General features: G+C 45.0%; 7 protein-coding genes across 7 annotated transcripts in view; 3 read left to right on the forward strand and 4 right to left on the reverse strand.

Moving 5' to 3' along the window:
• The window catches only part of LOC122613746, a 50,940-nt gene extending 50,324 nt beyond the window's left edge, over positions 1 to 616 (forward strand). The window contains exon 11 of the mRNA XM_043788082.1: positions 388 to 616. Within this exon, the coding sequence (XP_043644017.1) occupies positions 388 to 616 (229 nt within the window). The remainder of the gene's footprint in view (positions 1 to 387) is intronic.
• A 1,964-nt stretch (positions 617 to 2,580) lies between these two features.
• LOC122612860 (2-oxoglutarate and iron-dependent oxygenase JMJD4 homolog) lies at positions 2,581 to 4,128 on the forward strand. Its single transcript, XM_043786720.1, has 2 exons — positions 2,581 to 3,320; positions 3,375 to 4,128. Exons 1-2 carry the CDS (start codon positions 2,695 to 2,697, stop codon positions 4,027 to 4,029), a joined length of 1,281 nt encoding a protein of 426 aa, XP_043642655.1. The 5' UTR covers positions 2,581 to 2,694; the 3' UTR covers positions 4,030 to 4,128.
• LOC122612861 lies at positions 4,094 to 5,207 on the reverse strand. Its single transcript, XM_043786721.1, has 4 exons — positions 4,982 to 5,207; positions 4,680 to 4,906; positions 4,435 to 4,611; positions 4,094 to 4,381 (listed from the first exon to the last, which is right to left on the reverse strand). The coding sequence occupies exons 1-4, from the start codon at positions 5,186 to 5,188 to the stop codon at positions 4,129 to 4,131; spliced, it is 864 nt and encodes a 287-aa protein (XP_043642656.1). The 5' UTR covers positions 5,189 to 5,207; the 3' UTR covers positions 4,094 to 4,128.
• A 92-nt stretch (positions 5,208 to 5,299) lies between these two features.
• On the reverse strand, positions 5,300 to 6,487 carry LOC122612862. Its single transcript, XM_043786723.1, has 4 exons — positions 6,274 to 6,487; positions 5,969 to 6,201; positions 5,735 to 5,911; positions 5,300 to 5,679 (listed from the first exon to the last, which is right to left on the reverse strand). Exons 1-4 carry the CDS (start codon positions 6,466 to 6,468, stop codon positions 5,445 to 5,447), a joined length of 840 nt encoding a protein of 279 aa, XP_043642658.1. The 5' UTR covers positions 6,469 to 6,487; the 3' UTR covers positions 5,300 to 5,444.
• Positions 6,488 to 6,939: 452 nt separating this feature from the next.
• On the reverse strand, positions 6,940 to 9,268 carry LOC122613508. Its single transcript, XM_043787713.1, has 4 exons — positions 8,280 to 9,268; positions 7,786 to 8,119; positions 7,330 to 7,733; positions 6,940 to 7,266 (listed from the first exon to the last, which is right to left on the reverse strand). Exons 2-4 carry the CDS (start codon positions 7,996 to 7,998, stop codon positions 7,002 to 7,004), a joined length of 882 nt encoding a protein of 293 aa, XP_043643648.1. The 5' UTR covers positions 7,999 to 8,119; positions 8,280 to 9,268; the 3' UTR covers positions 6,940 to 7,001.
• LOC122614408 (protein crossbronx-like) lies at positions 9,070 to 9,402 on the reverse strand. The gene is made up of 2 exons (XM_043788976.1): positions 9,382 to 9,402; positions 9,070 to 9,321 (listed from the first exon to the last, which is right to left on the reverse strand). The coding sequence occupies exons 1-2, from the start codon at positions 9,400 to 9,402 to the stop codon at positions 9,070 to 9,072; spliced, it is 273 nt and encodes a 90-aa protein (XP_043644911.1).
• Positions 9,403 to 9,939: 537 nt separating this feature from the next.
• On the forward strand, positions 9,940 to 22,849 carry LOC122612354. The gene is made up of 4 exons (XM_043785907.1): positions 9,940 to 10,305; positions 19,975 to 20,776; positions 21,320 to 22,136; positions 22,409 to 22,849. The coding sequence occupies exons 2-4, from the start codon at positions 20,038 to 20,040 to the stop codon at positions 22,716 to 22,718; spliced, it is 1,866 nt and encodes a 621-aa protein (XP_043641842.1). The 5' UTR covers positions 9,940 to 10,305; positions 19,975 to 20,037; the 3' UTR covers positions 22,719 to 22,849.
• Positions 22,850 to 22,901: the final 52 nt, after the last annotated feature.

Consider the following 22,901-nt stretch of genomic DNA (forward strand, 5'->3'; position numbering starts at 1 on the left):
GCCTGCATAGAAAACTAAATATTTATTTATTTGTACAAATGTCTGTTCATAAAATATGATTACCGAGCACTTGAGTGTTCGGCCTGCAAAATGCATATTTATTATTTATTTTCCTTTGTGTGCCATTCATTATTTATTTGTTTTCCTGTGTTGCTTCACCAATGCGACTCCATTACGCCCAGAGTGTCCTGCACAGAAATTGTTTGTCCGTGGGCTTTGCCTCTGGACAACTTACCCAATTTATTTTGTATGTAGTGCACGAAAATTGAATTTAATTGTGCGTAGAAATTTTTCAAAATATGTGGGGTGAAGCCTTAGTTCAATAGATTATAACTCATGTTCCGACGAAAAGAGCTAATGTATTGAGATACCCAAATCTGATTTCAGTACCCCCAAAGGACTGGAGGATGTGTCTTCATATCCGACTCTATTTGCCGAACTTCTCGGAGGCGGCTGGACAATTGACGAGCTCACCAAGCTGGCTGGCGGCAACTTCCTCAGAGTTATGCAGCAGGTGGAGAAGCTGAGGGATGACAAGAAGGCGGCGGGCGTGAAACCCTTTGAGGATCATCCGAACTTCCGCACGGACGACCCCTACAACTGTACGTCCAGCTAATTGGGCACCGGACCCAAGAACAATGAGGTTGTACCAGAAATGCCGGGGAAGTCCCCGAAATCGTAGGGAAAAGCGATGGAACTCCTGCGTCAGATGTATAGTAAATAAACCTATGTAGCAAACTTAAAAAATATAAATTTAACTAACGATATGAATACTTACGATTCGCATAAGGTTTAAATATATATTTTTAAGATACATTAACATGTAAATGCCTGATTATTTGGCTACGGAAATAACTTCCCCTTTCGCCCTGGTAATCGAATCGAATCGAATCGAATTTCTTTTCATTTTGAGACAATCTACAGACTGCCAAGGAAAAACACACCTACTTATAAATTGCACCAGAGGCCCACACAAAATTTATGTAAATCTAAGTTATTTTCTACCTCGAATCCATATAGAAACCAGACTTTGTTAGCTCATCTCCAACTGGACCAACAAACACTTCACTTCTTTCCTGTGAAACTTCAATTATTCCGCTAATTTACATGAAAACTACATATCAAGCATGTATTAAACTAAGATATTTAATTAGCGAAAGTATTTCATTTAGCATTTGATCCAATGCGAATACTTATGAGTGGGAAAGCATACACTTATAAATAATGAGTAAAATAATTGAATACCTTAGTTCCAGCGGGGCGGACGTAAATGAAATGTTTAGTTAAATTTTTAAGCAGTTTTGAGCGTCAAAACTGAAAGAATAATAGCGTAATAAATACTAAATTAGTTCGTAAGCAAAGTGTAGACGTGGCACTGCCTGCTGCACGATCATTGTACATAAATTCCGAGGAGAATACGTATAGGAACAATTTATAATGATATAGAAGTTTTCCAACATATAGTACATACATACATACTACATTCGTTTTCACCTACCACACAGATACATAGATCTCTCAGTCAGTCTCTCTGTACCTTCTGAACAAAAAGAAAACACAAGTTGAAAATATAGAAAAATGCGAAAAAGTAGCCTAAGTAAACAAAATATACATACTTAACATACAACATATTGCAAGCAAAAAGCGAAAAACCGAAAAAAACAAATCCAAGACAAAATCAATAATTGTACATTTTCTAAACCGAAACCGAATAATAAATTGTAAACACCTTTATAAAGATTATTAGCATGAGAATCTACTGTTACGTTTTGTACGACTTTGTATGTGTATATAGCATTTTTACCTATACGCTAATTTGTATGGTCATTATGGTTTTCTAGCGAGCGATTCAAGCGTATTATTGTACTGGTGTACTGGTGTACTGGTCTGATGAGCAGATTTGTTGGTAATCACATAGCTATAAGTCTGGCCTGGAAGGCCGAAAATAAATATCTGTAAAGTTTATACATATACGAATATGCTTAGACCTAGGAATAAACCCGAACTAGCATAGAAAGACATGCATATATACACTACAACTCGATTCTCCAAATGTCTTTACACTTATTTGATCTCCTCCTCAGTTTGAAATTAAACAGAGACAAACACTCAATCTCCGACACGCATATGTAAAACCAAATTGTAGTTAAAAACTTGAAAATGGTAAAATGATTAGCGAATAAAACTCTAAAGGCAAACCAACTGCAGTAAATATAAAACAAATTAAAGAAAACTCTCGTTTTATTGCTGGAACTGGAGATGTTAACTAACAATGCCGTATTTTGAATTTTCGCGGCCAACAGCGTTGGTATTTAATTTGATTCTTGGTATTCGCTAAAGATTCCTATTTGGTATTCGTATATAGTATATTCGTTGTCTTATTTAGACGTTAACTTATTAGGGTGATTAAGCTTTACTATTTAGGAATTTTCCTTTGCGAATTCTTTTTTAAATTAATAAACGTTATTCGTGAGATGAAACATTATTTCATAAATACTATAACTATCGCCTAAGAAGAGACCTGTGAACGGTCACATTGATATAATACCCAAGCCATATGTTATTTGGTGGCGATGGTCACACACAAAAGTCGCAACAAAATATCGTTTTGGAATTTTTTACAAGGAACTCAAGAAGGAACAGCCAGTGCATGATTGAGGATTTGAGCGCCTCAGAGAGCCACTGCCAGATCGAATGGCGTCCGAGGAGCGGGATGGGGATGTCCTGCTCCAGTTGCAGCCCGAGGAAATCGGGGAAAGTGGCGCCCAGCTGCCCGAGCAAATCGAGCGCTGTTCTGGACTAGACTATAACGATTTTTTCTGGCGCTTCATGCACAAGAATATCCCGGTCGTCATAGCGGACGTCTCCAACGACTGGGAGTGCCAGAACTGGACTGTGGCGGGAGTCCAGGACCAGGACCAGGAGTCGCGGGATCTCAACTCCAATGCGAGTGCATCTTCCATCAACTTTGACTACCTCAAGAGCAAGATCAGCGATTGCCCGGTTCCAGTTGCCGACTGCAATTCGTCGTACTTCAACAGTCACACCAAGCTGGAGCTCAACTTCCACGACTACCTGGCGAAATGGCGGAGTGGCATCGAAAATCAATCATCCAATCGGCCGGCGGAAGTGAATAGTAATGTGGTTCCCGCGAGCAGGGACAATCTCTACCTCAAGGACTGGCATCTGGCCGCCCAAATGCCGGGCTATAACTTCTACAAGGTGCCTAAATACTTCTCCTCCGACTGGCTAAACGAACAACTGATTCAGCAGGGGAAGGACGACTACCGATTCGTCTATATGGGGCCCAAGAACTCATGGTCTGCTTTGACATCTTTCCTGGCTTTCTCATACTAAATCACGTTCCATTCCAGGACCTCCTACCATGCGGATGTGTTTGGCTCCTTCAGTTGGTCCACCAATATAGTGGGCCTTAAGAAGTGGCTGATAATGCCGCCGGGAGAAGAACTCAAACTGAACGATCGCTTGGGAAATCTGCCCTTCAGCATAGACGAGAAAATGCTGGATGAGCACCACGTCCGATATTACACCATTAATCAGCGCGCCAATGAAGCTGTGTTCGTGCCCAGTGGATGGTTTCATCAGGTGTGGAACCTCACGGACACCATATCCGTCAATCACAACTGGTTCAATGCCTGCAATATATCCTTGGTCTGGCAGAACCTTAGGAACAACCTGAAGGCCGTTTGCAATGAGATCTCCGACTGCCAGCAAATGGATAACTTTGAGGCCCACTGCCAGACAATGCTGAGGGCCAGCTTTGGTATCAACTACCTCGATTTTATAGAACTCCTGGAGTTTATAGCCGCTCGCCGATTGGCAGAAGCAACCGTAGCCACCAAGTTTTTACTGTTCGATAGCTACATAATGAATGATTATCACGTGCAATACGATCTCGAGTGCTTGAGGAAGATCACGCGGATTCTGACAGAGGATCCGACTATCCAGTGTAGTCCCCTTCAATTAGAGGATCGCTGCCAGGGATTGCTCAGCCGATTAGAGTTTTAGAATAAGCATAGCGAAATGCCTCGGCATATTTTTATACCAAACTTGTATTCATATACAACCGAAAGTCGTAATATTTTAATACAGACATTTAAACACCAACTACTCGCCCTCGGGCCAGGTGAACTCGCCCTTGATGGGTTCGGTCCTTAGCCAAAGGCACTGGTCGATTACCTGGAAGCCAAGTTTGCTGAACATCTCGGATGAGGGCTTATTCGAGGGGCCCACGAGGGCCATTACATCGTGACCCTGGGCGGCTAGCCGGTATGCGATTTCCCTCGTCACGACACTGCCGAATCCCCGACGCTTGTGTGAAGCCTTCACCTGCAGGGCGCCCAAGTAGCCGCCTTGCAACCTACAGATTTTTACATCAGATAATGGTGGTTTACAGAAATATATTTGCCTCACCTGATGCACCAGGCAACTAGTTCTTGGGTGTCTGCCTGGTACAATCCAACACTGACGCACAAGCGAATCTGTCTTTCTATGAAGAACAAAGATCCCACGTGATGATTGGGCCACTCTTCGTTGACCAAAGGAGCGTCTGCCACGCTCAGGGACTTTAGAACAAATCCCACTGGGGGTCTACGATGGAGATGAAGATCATCATCATAATCATAACGCATTCTGTTAAGCAGATTATTGTTTCTTACTCAACTTTCAGCTTGAGGGCGTCCTCAGCTTTCATAAAATACAAGTTCGTGTAGTCCCTGAATACCAGGTCCAAGCTCTTAGACTCTACCAGACCATCCAGGGCATCAATATGTCTGGAGGGTATGGAACTGCATTTCAGACCCGTCGACCAGTCCAATAAATCCAAAGCTGATCTAACAAGGCCGATTGAGTTGTTCAGGCAACCTACAAATAGTTGATAGCGATCCTAAGAGAGGGTCGCCTCTCTTAGTAAACGTTTTACCCGCGTAAAAAACAATCTGAACATGTATGTAGTACTCACCACTATAACAAAAAGACCTTCGTCTCTGGCTTGTTTTGTATCCAATGTGTACATCTCAATATTCCGCATGTGGGGTTGTTTCTGCAGGAATGACACGAAGTTATCAAGGCAGTAGTATTCCTGGCAGTACTTCGGCCAGTTCTGCTTGTAGAGCTGTTGGAACTGCTGGATATCTTCCAATCCAATAACTTCTAATCGAGTGTCCATTCTGGTCAAGTGGAACAATCTTCCCCTCCAAGCAACAGAGTTTAAATGGCTCGTTTGGTGGCTGTTTGGTGACTAAAACTAAATCAAGCAGCTGGTTTATTTCTCTTTAATTAGATCTCTTAACCTCGTTAGATTCTCTTAGGCGGTTTTTTTATGACTAGCCCGTTGTTTGCCAGCTGCGAAAGCTTATTATCGTTAATGATTTAAATCTACAAAAAATCGACATTTACATTTACAGGCAAACAAGCCCTTAATCTTATCGATCCCCCTTTGGGGACTCCGTGATCAGCCAGTGACACTGGTCGATGACTTTGAAGCCCAGTTTGGTGAACAGGCCCAAGGATGCCTTGTTCTCGGGAACCACTTCGGTGATTGTATCGCGACCCAGCAGAGCCTCCTGTCTGGAAAACTCCTTCACAATCAGCTGTCCGAAGCCTCGGCGCTTGTAGGACGTCTTCACTTGAAGCACTGCCAGCAAGCCATCCGAAGCCCTGTCAAGTGATGGTGATGAGTAATTCATTTAATTAATTAGTGCCGAAGTTTTACCTAATGCACCAGGCCACGAGCTCCTTGGTGTCCTTCGTGTACAAGCCCACACTGGTGTCACACAGAATTTGGCGGTGGACCAGGGAAAGGGAGTCCGCCTCACCCCATTCCCACTGATCGTTTATCTCTGGAGCATCCTCTACATCTACAGGCTTAAGGGTGAACCCAGCCGGAGGTCTGGGAAAGTGTAAATACGTGTTACTCGTATGTAAGGATGTATCTTTCTGAACTTACTCGACTTGGAAGAGCAGGGCTTCCTCCTTGCTTAAGACCAGGGAAAGGGTTCTACTGTCCAGGTCCAATTTCAGATTCTTTGCTTGGATAATGTCGTTGGCAACATTGAAGTACCTTTTCGGCATTGAGGCGAATTGCTCGCCTCCATAGAGGTTGAATTTCAGTAAGGACTCCTTGAGAAGGCGTTCCGACTTCTCAGCCTCCAGGAAGCCAAGGAATATCTGATAGTGATCCTAAATGATCCGCACAAAACGAGAGATATAAAAAGTCCGCACAGGTTTAAGAACAATCTGTCGCATTCATACCACAATCACGAATAATCCGAGTTCCAGATTGGGAAGGGCATACACTTGCACTTCCTTCGGTTGATCGTCCTTCTTGTGGAGCTCCAGAAATGTGTCCAGGCAGTAGTACTCCTTGCAGTATTTGGGCCATTCCCGGGTGAAAACCCGCTTCAGGTCCCCCAACTGCTGAATGCCGACCTGCTGCAGACGATCCATTTCGGAAACTGATCCCCGGCAACTAGACAGTGACTCAATTTATACACTGAGATAGCAATGCACTATATAGATCTAGATAGTTTTCCATATTAGCCGCTGTAGACCTTTCAGTATCTCTGTTTGCTGTCTGGGCCAATCCCTGCCGGATCAAGATATCTGGAAGCCTTTTGGCTCGAGTGTGATCAGAATCATTTGCCATGTAACTGTGGCAATCGAGTCAGGAATGGGAAATGCGAAAACAATTAGCTGGCGACAAACAAGTTCTCAGCTGACTGCACGGCTCCCCAAGCGAAACAGCCTTTCCGATCAAATAACCCAACGAAAGTGCGTGATGCAGTGCAGCTTGTCAAGCTTCATCTGTACTTTGTGTGAAGAATAATTTCTCTATCAAGAGTTCTCTTACTCCCTAAGAACGATTGATGCACCTTTGCAACGCTCACAACTCAGAAGTATGTATAAAGTTCAGAGCAGTCAAATATTAAAAACAATTTATTGGTAAGTAACTGGTTCTCCTCTCCTGTTTGTGTCTGGCTCTACTCCCCGCAGGGCCACGAAATCTGGCCTCCTTCTGCTGGCCTGATCATGCTCCAGTAGTAGTGCTCGCCCTGGACCAACCTGAAGTCGAGTTTCTCGAACACTCGACACGCAGCTCTGTTGTTCATGTTGACCAGGGCCGTGATGTCCTGCTGAAGATCGGCTGCAATGGCTTTGGAAATGGCGGCGGCCACTACTAGTCCCAGGCCACGACGCTGGTGAGCTGGGAGCACTTCTAAAGCTCCGAGGAATCCACTTTGCAGCCTGTAATGCAGGGTTAAAGAAACCAATTTAGCACACAATTCCAAAGTTAGTTCGTTTTTCCACCTCAAGCACCAAGCACACAATGAGCCCGACTCCTTCTCATACAATCCCACGTTGGTATTGTGTGCTATAAGCATCTGAATGAGCTCCAGGGAGCCAGGATGACGAGCTGACCAGAGATCGTTGATCAGATCTGCGTGTTCCAGCCGCACTTGGCCCAGATAATAGCCCTCCGGGCACTGGACCTGCAATCTCACTGCCTCCTCACGGGTCAGCATATACATTATGGTGTTCATTTCCCGATCCATGTGGAGCCCGAGGTCCAGTGCCAGCTGCTTGTAGATCTTGTGGTGGCTTTCGTGGATAGCACTGACTTTGAAACCTCCCGACCAGTCCAAGTGTCTCAGCGCAGCTTCCAAGCCCGACCTTTGTCTGCTCAAGTTACTGAAGAACAGCTGATAGCGGTGCTACGATGGGAAGACATCAATGGGATTACTTCTGAGTTCGCCAGACACATACGACCAGTATGAACAGTCCATCGCTGCGGAAGTCATTATCCAAGGTGTAGAACTCGAGGTGCTTCAGGGTCGGCTTCTGATGGAGCCATCGCAAGTAGTTGTCCAGCCAGAAGAAGGCGACGCAGTGGCTGGGCCAATCCTTCAGATACAGATTCTGCAGATCCCTGAGATCCTCCACATCCGCGATTCTCGTCAGCTGACCCACAGTTGCCATGCCGAACCTTTGCAAAGGGAACTTGTATGGTCACCGGCTAACTTGTTTTTGTTTGCTTGTTGATAAGATCTCAGCGAACTACACCCTTGTTAAGGTATCTCGCTTCTAGCCTCACTTCAACCTAAAACGTATGAAGGTAATCGTAGGTGTGAACTTTTTAAAACTATATTATATAAGCTATTATCTTCCTTCGTGAATTCTAAATTTGTAAATAATAACACCATTTCTCTACTTTAATCAACGGGCGAATGAGGTTTTTCAATACATTAAAGAGTATTTACGCGTTCGTCTATCCTGAGTCTCCAGTAGAGCGTGCTTGTAAGACCTGGCTGCGAAAATGGAAAAAAGTTTGCTGATTCATGGGCGGCAAATACTAGACAACAGATTTATTAAGTGTAATTGTGTAATAACAATATTCCTTTGTCACGTAGAAATTGTAGTTTTGAGGGTAATAAGCTCTTAACTTGGGATAGGTTTTTGGTATATTGCTTTCGTAATTTCAGACTGTGGATTTGACTGTAGTAATACGTTTCTTTAGTCGGCAGTCGTAGTTTTAAATATTTTATGCGCTGAAATTTTGTTACAACAGTATTAAGTGAAATTTTGAGACGAACTTTCATTGAAAATATTCATTGCGCATCGAAGGAAATATAACTTTTAACGGCTTAAAGTTTCAGGAACAAGGCTGAAAATATATCGTTATAATTGAAAAGACTTTTTCAGTATTTCGCCTAATCTCGCAATTTCTATGCAAGTGCGGCTCTGCCATATTGATTTCGAAGGGATGGTGGCGTTGCCATCCTCATTTCTAAGCAAGTGCGGCGCCACCATCCTGATTTCTATGGATGCGTTTGGGTTTGGAGCATGGAATTACCAGTATTTTGAAATGCGAACATTTTCCAGTTTCACCACTATCCGCAGCGATACTGTGACCGCACTTAGCCGGGCCACACACCCGCTGGTCCCACTATTTTGCGCTGTCGACGCCAGAAAGAGAGATAAACAGAGCGCGCAATTTTGTTCTCATTTTTTTCGCGAGAATTGCGAAATTGGCGCTCTTCAGTGATTTGATTATCTCTTGAACAGCTGCAGCTGCACGAATACTATGTAGTGCGGATCTTCGGTGGGCGGGGTGTCGAATATGTGCTCCTTGCCGGCAACATACTCCTCCTCCTGGTTGGTCACCAGCAGCTCCGCAGCCTCGCTGTTCTTCAGTTTATCTACTTCTACTTCAATGCCTCGAAGGGATCGGAGAAAATGACTTCCAGGTACTTCACACGGGCACACATGGGGATAAATCACATCCTGCTGGAATATTATGGTCTAAAGGAGACGGGGACTTGTAGAGTTAAATTCGTTTGCTCTATTTCCGATTCTACTCACCGGAAGACTTAGAGTTAGCATAACTGGGTATCACATATGTGCCACTCAACTTTTGCTAAAACATAAGAATTTAAATATGTTTAGTTTTACTCCAACTAAGTTATCAGTGTGCTCTGCAAACTCACTATTCGGCCTGAATTTTATACTCCTGCTGTATGGTGGCGATCCGCAACTTGTCATCTTCAACATTTTTTTTATTTTTTATTTATTAAGTGAAGAATCCGTATCATCTTCAACATAAACAAACGGACAGTTTTGATATTGTTGCTGATGGGGAGGGCTGCCAACTCTTTCGTAAAACCTAAATGGTTTGCTGTGCTCAGGAGCCCTGGTTATTGCACCAAAACAAAAGGCGGTGCAAAATGTCAGACTGTAGAATGTAAAAACCTATAGACAATAATTAAATAATAACAACCGAAAAGTTGATAACAGCTTTATGAAAGGTCTCCTTTTTGATTTATACTATTTTTCAGTATACTAGTATTTCCAATTTAGTATTTTTTTAGTGGGTCGCAGTATGGATTGCGATTCCGTCGGCAGTCACACTGGATAAGCGGACCGAAGCGGACGCAGAGCGAAAGATACAGATACTTTTCGGGGAAGCGATACTTCTTCGTATTCGTGCGTGGTTTCGTTTCGTTTCGTCGAGAGAAATTGCACAAGTTAGTGGAAAGAAGTGCACACTGTCGAGTGGAATGCGTGCAGTGCCATCGCAGATCGAAAAGTGCAATTAGTGTTCGCGAGTGAGTGTGTTTGTGTCACCCGACGACGAAAGAGATAACGTGAAAATAGCGTGAAATACACACCTTCTGAGGCAAAACTAAAATATGCTTAAACTACGGTTTAGCCAAATTGCCAACTAGCCAAAAGTAACGAGCACACCGAAACCAAAAAAGAGTCAGCAGATCGAACATCGAAGTAGAGGTAAATTAAAAGTGTCTGAGGTGTTTGGCACTTTGTGGTGGTTGGAATTCCGTGAATCGCTCGCTGTTTGCATAAATTACTAAGCAAAATAAATAGTTGCCCAGTTTGCTATATAATATTTGCAAATGCCATTGATAAATTTATTGGGGAAAGGCGCAGTATTCCGCGAACTGGGCGTAAGGGGAATCGCGGGCGCACAGCTACAATATATATTTACAATATATACACTTTTTATACGTTCGCTGAGCTCCGTGGGCCCAAAAGAGCGATACGAAATTCCCAGAAACGCATTTTCTAATTTAGACCGATTTCTGAGAAGTGACAGACAGCCCAGGCGAACCAGCAGATACAAAGATACTCGTACTCGCACTCACTCTCACAGATACACAGGCGGACTCTCGCACACACACACGCGGGCACTCGGAGTGGTTCGTGCGGCTGTGTGTGTGTGTGTGTGTGTGTGCGCTTGTGTGATGATGTTGGCAGCCAGCTGCCGTTGTTGTAGTTGTTGTTCTTGCTGCTCGGGCTATTGAATGAAAAATGCTGCTGCAAACATTTAACACCGCAAGCCAAGCTGAAACTGAAATGAAGCTGGCCCTCACACAGACTCGAAACTGAAACGCACACAGCGGTGCGGGATACGAACACAGATTCAGATGCAAGCGCACGAGCAGATGCGGATACAGTGAAGCCTCGCTGGGGCGCACGCACCCGCAAAAGGCAACCACTTACTCACATTCCCCCCTGTGTTTTCCCACGACAAACATAACCATATCGAATATCCCTGATTACATGAACTGTCGGAACTCGTATTGACTTACCCATGTTGTGCTTGGCGCTCGAAATCGGCGACTTCTTTAAGTAATTAGGGAAATAGTTGTTGGAAATAGTTTTCACTTACTTTGGGAAAAGTATCTTCATGCTGGGTTGTATCGCTGGATTGTCACGCTTCTTAATAAGCTAAGCTTCTTAATAAACTAACTTATGTACATATCATAGTTAATAGAGTCCCTTAGTTTACAGTTGATTGGAAAACGGTTTATGATTTAAAAATATGTCAGTTGCCTACTATACTTAGTGTTTTTGACTATAATCCTACTGACAGTCCCATCATTTCGTTATCATATCGTATCGTACTTCGTTATCATATATTAACCGCCATAGATAAATTTGTAATTTCATCTTGTGACAGGGCAAAATAAAAACAAAATACCTTAAACATTGACTACAGTTAACTTTTACGAAAGCGAACTTATGTTGTATCCGGTTAGTTGTTCCGCAGTGAGGCTTCACCGTACCTGCACTGCTCTCCCAGCCGCACCACTACCAATATCGAGATCGAGGCCTGGTTGCTGCTGCTCTGGCCTACAGCAAAGTGGTTGTTGTTGCTGGGCCCTGTTGTTGGCCATGGCTTCTTGCTAAAGGCGTATGAATGTAAAGGTGTAGCGGCTGAATTCGGCCGAAGCCGTACAACAACAATGGGTTCGGGAGAGGGAGGGAGGGTTAGAGGGAGGAGGAAGGTTGGTAGGGGAACATGGGAACAGCGGTCCTCCGCCTCCTCCTCCTCCTCTTGCTGGTGTTGTTGTAGTCGTAGTTGTACCCTTCGGAGGAAAGGTGTTATTAACTTGGTTTGTAATGCGTCAAGTTGTTGTTGTCTGCGCTCGTTTCTCTCCGTGTGCCTGTGCATGTATGTGAGTGCGCGCGTGTGTGTGCACTTTTTGATTATTCTTGGTAAAACCCGCTTTTACCATCTTCTTCCGCTCATTTCCTTGAATTTTCGTATTAAACTTGAGAGCGTTTTCAATTTTTTTTAATAGCTTTTCCCGTGAAATGGTTTCTCGAACAGAACACAGGATAAGTGCAGTGTGAGTGTTGGAGCGGGACAGCAGCTGCCCAGAGGGAGAGGCATATAGCGATCTTGCGAAAAAATGCCAAATTGTCTGCCCAGCAACCGAAAAGTCTTCTTCGTCTCTTTCGCACACCAATCATAGGTAGACCGTTGGCCTCTTTCTCGCACCTCCACCCACCAGCTCTGTTTCTCTTTCTCTCTTTCATCCCATTGTTGTTTGCTTTTCCCTATTTTTCGATGAGATTTTCGTCGGAAATTTGTTGTTGTTTATTGTTAATTGTTCGCGTGAATTTGTTCAATTGAAACGCAATGCCAAAAGTGAAATGTGGGCAAAACACTCAATTGTGAGTGTGTGAGTGGATCTCGAGTGGGCTCACAAAGGGAAACGAGGGGTTCCATATGGGGAGGATTTACAGGGAACTGCAATCCATAGAAAATCGGACACATACTATGTACATAGATGTTTCTATTTACAGTTATAAGGTCACAAGAGTGCTGAATTAACTTCGAAATTCTTCAGCAGATCAGATTCTCCAGCAATATTCCATATATGTATGTATGTATGTTCATATTTGTATATGTATGTTCACATAATCTCGGTTACAGCACACAGAACTTATCTATTAAGTAGATTTTCCGTAATTCTAACTTGGCTTGCTTCCGTCGAACAGCAATTACATCGAACCCACTGCAGTTGCACAGTAATTGGCACGACTATCCAGAAAACTATAAGGTAATTCATGCTCTGGAAAGCGCAGAAGTTATTTTCTGGCTAAATTAAGATACTCTGGGTAATCCAGTATATACATACAGATGTACATATGTACATATATGCCAGTTGAATGGCTTTGAAATATAACAATATTTCTCAATTCCCATAGTAACCCATTGGCAGCATGACCCATAAAATTAAACCGAACATGGTTTGAAAAACCAACCAACACCCAAAACCAGTTCAAGTGTGGCTTATGCAAATGTTTCTGTTTGATAAGCGCGTCTCGAAATCAGAAGTCTGAAATCCCTGGGCGGCGACATTATTAATAATAATAATTTCTAATGCCTTGACCTTACCCCCAGTGGGTTCCTCCCCCCTCCTTATCCTTATCGTTATCTCGGCGCATGTCAGCCTTCACCCCTCACCACCCACTTACCTACATATGTATTTGCTTTTCCCTGGAAAAGCCAACGAAATGCTTTTGATTGTTCTTAGAATTCCGTTTCGTTTCCACTTTGCAAGCGTTTCTGTTGATAAGCGAATTTGTTTGCGAGTGGCTGGTGGGTGAATATTCGTATGTACATATGTATGTAGTATGTGGCTAGTGTTTATTGCGCGGTTCGTAGTAATTTATCAATGAATTTGTATAGTGTGTATGTGCTGACTACTTATTGGCAAAGGTCGATTTAATTCCTGAGATAGCTGATTTCGTAATCGCTATATTTAAAGCCTCACAAGTTGGTAGAAATATATAACATACATGTGTATATATGTTTAATCTATCAACCCATTGTTAGCTGCCGTATCGGTTAATAAAAAGCCGCGTACTTGTCAAGAAGTATTCAGTTAAGAACTCCGTTCGAAGCTTCAAGCAGGTAAATCTAAACAGCTTCATATTGATTAGTTTACAAATGGCAGCAGAACCGCAGTCACGTTTCTATTAACTTGGGGTAGGTAATGCCTTTTGAAAGTGAAGGAGTGCTTGAGCTTATCATCATCATTCGAATTAGTAACAGGTCGAAAGGTACATATTTCATTGCTCTCACTCCCTTGAGCTCAGAATTAGAAGTCACCAATAATTACACTGTTCTAGATACCTTAAACTAGTCGCTTAGAACCTCTTATTACTAGTTGTTCTAGCTATGTAAGTTCTGCCCAGTAATCTCCGTGATAAGCTCAGAACTTGTGGTCTATTTGTGAGACATCGTTCGTGATAATGCGATTGTGATATCACAATGCGACCACAACAAATCCCGCGCACTCCTCGAACACTCGTGTGTATGTAAATACAATATGTACTCAGGTAGTTGGTGTTCCGTTACTGTTTCCGTAACCAAAGTTCTTGGTCGTAACTTCGGATCAACGCAGACAAAAGGAGAGCCCGCGACTCAAATGTATCTGGGGAAACCATCTTACTTTGTTTTGGCCAGAAGCGAAGCGGCGGAAAAGAACTAGATAGGTTCGGGTTTAACCCGGACCTGGGGCGAATTAAGTTGAATTTTCGTTAGTGCTTTCGTTTAATCAGAAAACCGCACACACATGCCCAGATCCAGAAACTCCATGACTTCACCGGCATGTGAGTACCGTGTGCATATTTTCCAGGAATTTTTCCGCCCATGTGAGTGAGTGAGTGAGCGATTGTGAGTGTGAGTGCGATGGATTTATAATGGAGCGCTGTGAGTCCGCTGTGTGCGAATTTCCAAGAAATCGCCTCTCTTCACATTAAATGTTAATATTATTATTTTCGTTATTATCGTTTTCGGGCCTAGATAATCAACACCACCCCTCACCCCTCGCGATAAGAGAGAGGGCGAGCGAGATAACAGATTCGGGCGCAAACGTAATATAAACAAAGTGTGCTGCTACGTCAATGGAGCTATTGTACCACTAGGCCCCTCAAGACCCCGTCGAACACAATCAGTCACGAACTTTGTTTAGCCCCTGGTCGAGCGATTTTGCTGGAATCGCTAATTAAAGTTCCAAACATTCATATATCCTACATATGACATATATACATATGTATATAGATGGGTTTGAATGCCGCATCGCCTTGATGATGAGAGGCGTTTGTTTATTTATCACTTTCGACCCGCGGCGCAATGAATGGGCAAATCTCGAACCGAGTGCCCGAAGCGTAATAAATCTCATTTCAATTTTCCTGCGAAAAAATATATCAAAACGAAATACACTTTCCCAAGACCCCCGAGTTCCCCCATACACCCCAACATGCCCCACTCCAGTTTCTTCGGCACTTTACTGCTCCGCTTTGCATGTGATTTTATTTTCGAGCGAACTTCATTTGCGAATTCCCAGTAAATGCAAAGCAAAATGGCAAAAATGGAAACAAAAAGAGAAATACAAAATATAAGAAGCGATGTCGGCAGCAACAAAAAGTAATTGAATTCGCCTTAAAATCCTACGCCTCCACCCCGCGCACTTTTCGCTTCTGAGTCGAGTCGCTGGCTTTTTCATTGTTGTTGGGGTTTCTTCTCAGCGCGGATTCCTTCACTTGGCAACAGGGTCTGCTGGGTTCTTCGCAAGTCTCGCACATATAATGCACATATAATAAAATATTTATTTTGTTTTCAACCTATGCCAACTTCGTGATCATCTTGTTAGCACCTTACTGGGCTTACTGCCAATAAATAGTCTCAGTTAATAACTTTACTGCAGCATTGCAATTATGTAGATATTTGTAGGCTGGAAATGTAAAATGAAGCTATGATCAAGTTGTACTCATCCCTCACTATCCGATTTGTTTGAGGAACACAGAAACCTACTAATGTATTAGTAGAGTATCCAGCTGCTTGTTTGACTCCTGATCTCGGCTCCTTTGTGGCTTTGTGTGGCTCACTTTTGCACTTGCCCACAGCGCGTCCCCCATACGCCCCGTTGACCGCAATTCGTGCTGCTCTTTGCCTGTTGCTTTTGCTGCATTGTTGTGACAATTTCTGCGTAAAACATAATACCTACAGTGGGACAGCCAGCTGAGCCATGACTGAATTGTTGTTGGCCAAGTTGGCTGGGAAGGTTACAAAACTCATTTCGAGTGCCGGGCTCCAAATGGTTTTTTAATAACGGGCCTTGACGACGGGGCGCGGTCCATGTACAAAAATATTCACTTACGAATAGTATGATTGGATTTGAATTGTTTGAACTTGCGTAGAAAAATCCCTGTAACGGGTACAGTACAAATTGGCAATTCTTGTATGAGTTCATTATTGTTACCCAACCCCTTTTGAATATTCACTTCTTAAGTTGTAGGCTTGTGATTCCCCTGTTTGTTTCAAGCTGTCCGAATGAGCGTGCTTCACAGTTTTAAATTAATCTACATTTTTCTTAATCCATTCATTCGTTTGAGCCCAAACCTTGTTTCGTATTTATGTATATTGGTTTTGACTATTTTTAGAGATACCGTTGCCTATAAATCTGTGATAAATGCAAATAAATTCACTTTTCTGCTTCACATTTGTATTCCTACACATGTATCTTCTCTCCGATTCTGCACATTTTTCACAGCATTTCTGAGGGGTGAATCCCCCGTTCATTAGGAGTCCCTTATTAGCCATTCAAACATTGAAACAGTGAAACGTTCAAGCCACTCGGTGTTGTTGGCTTTCTTTCGCCCATCGCCATCCGTCGCTGGCCGGCAACATTTATCAACATTTTTACCCCGAACAAGTTATGTATTAGATCATTATCCGCATTTGGATTTCTGACGAAATTTCGCATTGTCTGCAACGGCGCAGAAAGACTTCAGCTGCCTGCTGAAGTTGCCCCGCGTGGCAACTGCCAGGAGCGGGGAGAAAGAAAAATAAAAGTAAAAACTAAATGTAAGAAGTAAGAAGGTAGGCAAAAGTTCAGCTCGACGAGCCCTCGAAATACCTGTAAATACTCGGTCGGTAGAAATGCACGGCGTTGTGTGCAGCTTGCCCCGCGATTCGGTCCTCGGACAGCCTGCTGCTACTCATTGTCTGAGTGACTCATGGAGCGCCTGTCCTACCTACGGATACCCTCGAGGTGCACAGAGCGAAAAGAGAATTCTTTTGGATGGGCTTACTATTGGGATCTTAAGAGTTTCTTTCAAATAATACTTCATTATGATTTCAATGGTTTTTGGATGCATCGTCTCCCATTCCTATAATTCTAAAGTGATTCGAATTTTTTGAGGTACATATTTATAGCTAAAATTAGGCACTCGGTTATTGTCTCAGTGCAGCTGGCCAAGCGGATCCAGTCCCTCCTGCCCGACCCGACCCGAGTTCAGTTGATCCGCCGTTTCAGTTTTGTATTTCCATTGAAAAATTTTGTTAGCTGGCTGCCGTCTCATGCGGGTCTCTTGGAATCTGAAGTTGAATCTTGAGTTCAAGTCACTCTTTGTATTTCATCATAGTCGTAAATACACAGCAAAGGTTGCCGGAGTCGAGTCGCTGAGTCTCTCGCTTGGGGAAAGATGATAATAATTATCTGCGGTTAATGCGAACGATCGTGTCAAACAAACGTTAGCGTTAGCGTTGGCCAGAATGTATTGATTACTCACTCACCTGATCCAATCGTACGATTTGAATGCGATAAATTGCCTGTGGCACGTGCGGCATGGGGTATGGAGTCGTGCATGAAAAGTGAAAAAGTATCTACTGTACGTACTACGTAGTACGTATCTATAAGTGTGCGAATTACCGTTACCGTTGGACAGCCAACGGTGCATACAAATGGAGTCGCTGGGGCATTATGACCCATTGGACACCCTATAATTTGGACGGCTGGGGCCGCACATACCGTTTTCCGGCTAAAACACTTCATTTATAATTCCTCGATTCTCGTTAAAAAGCTGCAATTTTTGACTGTTTACCGCTTGCGGGGGTCGCATTTCCGGGAAGCGACTTCAATATTTTCCCTTGCATTTTTGGGAAAGTTGTGAGAATATATGCACTGTTAATTGCCTGGATTGTTCAACAAGGTCTCCCTTTATGTTTGATTAGGCGCTCACATATGACTGTACGTACATATGTACCTAAGTACATATATTACATACATATATGTATGTACGTACATATGTGGATACCCTCGTTAGGCGACAGTCGTTAGGTGATTAACACAAGGGAATTCCACGGAAATCGCTCGGGCTTCATATCAGCCGAGGTCGAACGTCGTTCGATAAGTTTGAAGTGATAGACGGCGAACTCGTCTGCAATCATTGTTCCAGCGAATTCCCCATTGACGGCCGACTGCCAACAGCCGACGGCCCACCCAAATCAAGTCGAATTATATGGGCGAGGGAATTCTGCAAAACCCGCCACTGCAATTGCCGCAGGATTCCCGGAATTGATTATCATTCTTTCCGCCCAAGTCCTGGAAATTTTGGTAATGTTTAGTTCATCGCTGCGATAAACAATCTTGATTAGTTCACATAAACAGCGCGATCTTAATCATTAGCGCGAATACTGAGTTTATGGTCAAAATAAGGCGTATTTCAAGGGGGAGTGCGTGCTTGGCAGACTTTAAATATCGAGCAGATAACACGAACTGGGAATAATAAAACACATATGTACATGCGTCTGATTTCTATTTAAGGCAATCTCATATTCCCCTGAATTCGCAATAGATTGTTGCGCGGAATAGTCTCTTCTCGGATCATTAAAATATGAATTCTGGTCTGTTCTAGTAGCTCTTGAATCCAAAGAATTCGGAATATGTTCTAGTTAGTTGTGAGTTCTAAGAATAAATTGCTTTCCACTCTTATCTTGATACGAACCAATGATGTCAAGTATTGTATATTCATTTATTGTTACCTACCCCTCATCGCGGATCACCATCGAGCAATCAGAAGGCGTCATTAGCCAATCGGTGATCCAATTATTTCGCCATTGGGGGAAAAGCCACCTGCAGAATTCGGCTGACAAACAGCAGTGACATACTCATTCTCATACTCATCGCCGTACTTCCGACTTTCAAGTAACTACCACGAATTCCAACCACTTGCGGATGAGTCAGTAAATAGTCCAACCAGTGCTCTTCACGGGTACCTTGGCTCCCATTCCGTACATGGCCCAACTTGGGAACTCGGTGGTGACTCATCCTGGTGATTTGGGTGCGATAAGGATTTGACAGTGCGAATTCAGTTGCCCAGCGGAAAGACCATTTTCCGGAGAGACGAAATGACGTGCCCACGAATTAAGTAGAATTAAACAGTGAATGTTCTGTGAATGTGTGCTTTCTGGAGATAATGAGGGCAACTTGACCTACAAGCCACTCATGTGCGATTGAAGGATGCGACTACGTGCATGGCGTCGTGTGTACCCGCCTTCCACATTGATTCATCGACTCTCCATGGGCAGGTTTCTAAAAATAGGAGGAGCCCATTACGATTTCGTTGGTGAGCCAATGTGCGATTGTACTTGCTCTTCGTGGGAGCACCAACTGATGCGTGGGATTGGAATGCCGTTGTTTATTGTCCTCATCTGCATGACGAGATCACCCAGACCAACAAGATCCCCCAGATCCCCCAGCTCAACCAGATCCCCCAGATCTCCATGTCCCGCAGATCCCTCCGGGAATGAGTCAGTTCGTGGGGGAGATATGCATACTCTGTGCCACAGAAGATCAGCTGGGGGGAAGACCATTAATCAGAATAGTTAGACAGTGGCGGCAGTTAATTGCCCATTTGACCGGCGACGGAGGGAGTCCCTTTTGCCACTGTGCAACTGCTCCGCCTGACCAAGTGGCTAATTGATGCACTGGTGAAGCCCCAGCAAGTGGATTGGCTCTTTGCCGTAGGTCAAGATGCTTCGCACGCCGCTGGGGAAACTGGGCAAAACTCGTTCCACTCGGAACCTGGCTATTTCTGGATCTTGCGAAATGCGCTGCTGACAGCAAATATTAACGAAATCGAAACATGCTAACTGAGCTAGTCAATAACTAACTCGAAATTAACGGCGGGATCTCCTCTTACCCAATGTAATAATCACTGTTTGAAGTGTGTATTTTAGTGTCAATTCCCACTAAATGTTTAGAATGTATAAGCAAATCAATATGCTAGCAATAAGCATTACATGTTCGATTGTAAACCGAGTGTATAACCATTCCTCCCATTCCTCCATTCCAGAAAGCCACAGAAGGCTACCAGAAGTCCACGCAAACAAGGACTTTGCCCCATCTCGAGCTTCCAATGGGTCATCACCTCAGCAAGTTCTCAGCACGCGCCAATAGCCAGGAAAAGAGCTCCAGCACCAGGCAATCCGCAGCACTAGTGGAGACGATCGGACTGGACGAGGAGGAGCTGCAGGTGGAAGAGATCCTCACGGAGGCCACAGCCGCCACATCGCCGGCGGAAGTGCGTCAGATCATCATCAAAATCCAGCTGGCCAAAATGGAGAACGGCAACTCGGTAGCCGCCGGTCAGGTGGAAATGCTGGCGCAGCAGGAGGAGCAGGGGGAGCAGCAGCGCCACTGCGAAGGTGGTGCCATCGACGCCTCCCTGTCTGCGGACTCGCTGAATGCAAATGGCCAGATTGTGAATGTGACGCTGGAGGGCGGCCACGGGGAAGTGGGCGTGGTGACAAATCGAACTGCTGGCAGTTCGGCGGAAGCGCCAAAAACCGAGCGACAGCCCGTGAATAACAACAATTTAGCGGGAAGCGTCGGCGCTGCGATAAGTACGTTACAACTGCACGACAACTGCCCCGTGGAGGAGGGCGACGTCGCCGACGATGACGACCTGGATGAGTCGCTGCTGCGTCGGCGTCGCAGTAACAGCCGCAGCAACAGTCGCAGCAACAGCCGCAGCAACAGCAACAGCCACATCCACCACAACCACGAGGCCGAAGTCGTCGAGTATTGCGAAGTGCTCGAGTCGCTGCCAGTCAGCAATATGTTGTCGGCGGGAACGCAACACAGCAGCAAGCAAGGTGGGCAAACGCAAGAGTCGAAGTGTGAGAGTGCGATCTCCGCAAGTGGGAAAGTGCACAGTGAAAAATCATTCGGCTTACCGAATCATTACCGAATATTAATTACCAATTATTAGTGAAAACTACGCCTATTTCGCAGCGAATTAGACTTGGGGTGATTTCGAATATTTAACCGCGTGGTGAAATCCAATCAGGTAGTGACATCATGTCGAACCTTAAAGTTGCGTGCTAATAGATACTCGAATTTCTCACCCTTTATGAAGTGTGTTCAAAACCAAGCAGCCTTTAGATCCATCCAAAACAATCTGAACCGATGTGATTTCGAATTAATATTAATTGCCAAAAGTGGCCTTCAAATTACCACTTTCCACTGACCTGAAATATCAGTGAATTCGCCGAAATGTGTGTGGTACATCCAGGGGAATTTTGTACATTCAGAATTTTTCACTGTGCACGACAGACCAATATAAAAGAGAAGCCGACCTAATCTCATCAAATTTAAGTGAATCAAATTACTAATAAATTCTGTTCTCCGAAAAACAGTTTCCAGAAGCAATAATAGCAACAGTTGCTGCCGCAGTCGCAGCAGTAAAGCACTATCAATGGGCGCAGCAACATCCTCCGCCTCCGGATCCGCATCCGCGTCCACATCCACATCCACGTCCACATCCTCGAAGCGGCGGTGCTGCAAGTGCAAGTGCCGCGACGCCTTCCGAGGATTGAGGGACATGCTGCCGAGCAGCAGTTCCGTGAGCAATAAGAAGGACGCCGGTGGTGCGGTGGCGACGGTTCCGAGGAAGTCCCGGCCGGCAGACCGCCGCTCCACACCGCCCACGCTGGGCACCTCGTATGGGAGTTCCCAGCACCGCATGCAGAGTCAGAGGAAGCGGAATTCCGTCGCCGTTCCGGACGCGAGCCATCACCATCACCAGGTCATCATTCGGATTACATCGCCGCGCTTCGTGGTCGAGTCGCCCAATGGCGGCCGGGTAACTGTGGTCACCGAGCCCGCCCCCCAGTCGCCCCAGACTCCGCCTCAGCCTCAGCCACGCCCCCTGGCCTCGGTCGCCCCCGCCGGAGTGGCAGGCGGCCATGCCGGAATCGGAGCCCGCAACATGACCGTGCACTCGCAAATCGATTTCATGCACTGCCTGGTTCCCGATCTGGAGAGGATCACGAACAGCAGCTTCTACTGGGGCAAGATGGACCGCTACGAGGCGGAGCACCTGCTCGAAGGCAAGCCGGAGGGCACGTTCCTGCTGCGCGACTCCGCCCAGGAGGAGTTCCTCTTCTCGGTCACATTCCGCAAGTACGGCAGGTCACTGCACGCCCGCATCGAGCAGAGCGGTCACAAGTTCAGGTGAGCACTCGTCCTTATCTCGACGGAGTTCTCGGAATCCGCAGTTGACATGCATGAGTGCACGAAATATGATAGACAATTCCGGGGAATTCCGATTAAATGCTTATAATGGGTTTTATTTTAATTCATGATGATAGACTTCAAGAAATAACTTAAAGTAGATCCAATATTTGTTTTTTTCAACTTTTAAAGACTTTTAACTTTTAAAAACTTTAAAACATATTTCCAATGAAAGCGAAACGGTGCCTAACGATACCCATTCTTCTCCACAGCTTCGACTGCCACGACCCGTGTGTGTTCACGGCGCCCACGGTGACAGGACTCCTGGAGCACTACAAGGACCCCGCCTGCGTGATGTTCTTCGAGCCCTGCCTGACGATACCCCTCCACAGAAGGCAGACCTTCTCCCTGCAGCAGCTGTCCCGGGCGACAATTGTGTCCAACACCAGCTACGATGGGATCAACCAGATGGAGCTGCCCGGTCGGCTGAAGAGCTACCTCAAGGAGTACCACTACAAGCAGAAGCTGCGCGTCAAGCCCATCGACCAGAACACCCCGGTGCCGTACTACGGCGATGTATAGCGGGAGGAGCAGCAGGTGGGCGTGGGCTTCACCTACTACGAGGACGTGGAGAGCGGCAGCGAGGTGGACGAGGACGACGACGAGGGGGTCAACATCCGGGTCTCCTATGTGCAGCACGCCGAGGTGGTGGCCCAGCTGCAGCAGGTCACCACAGCGTCGGGTCCGTCGGCTCCGTCAGCTCCA

Source organism: Drosophila teissieri, chromosome 2R, assembly GCF_016746235.2.
Source record: "Drosophila teissieri strain GT53w chromosome 2R, Prin_Dtei_1.1, whole genome shotgun sequence".
NCBI lineage: Eukaryota > Metazoa > Arthropoda > Insecta > Diptera > Drosophilidae > Drosophila > Drosophila teissieri.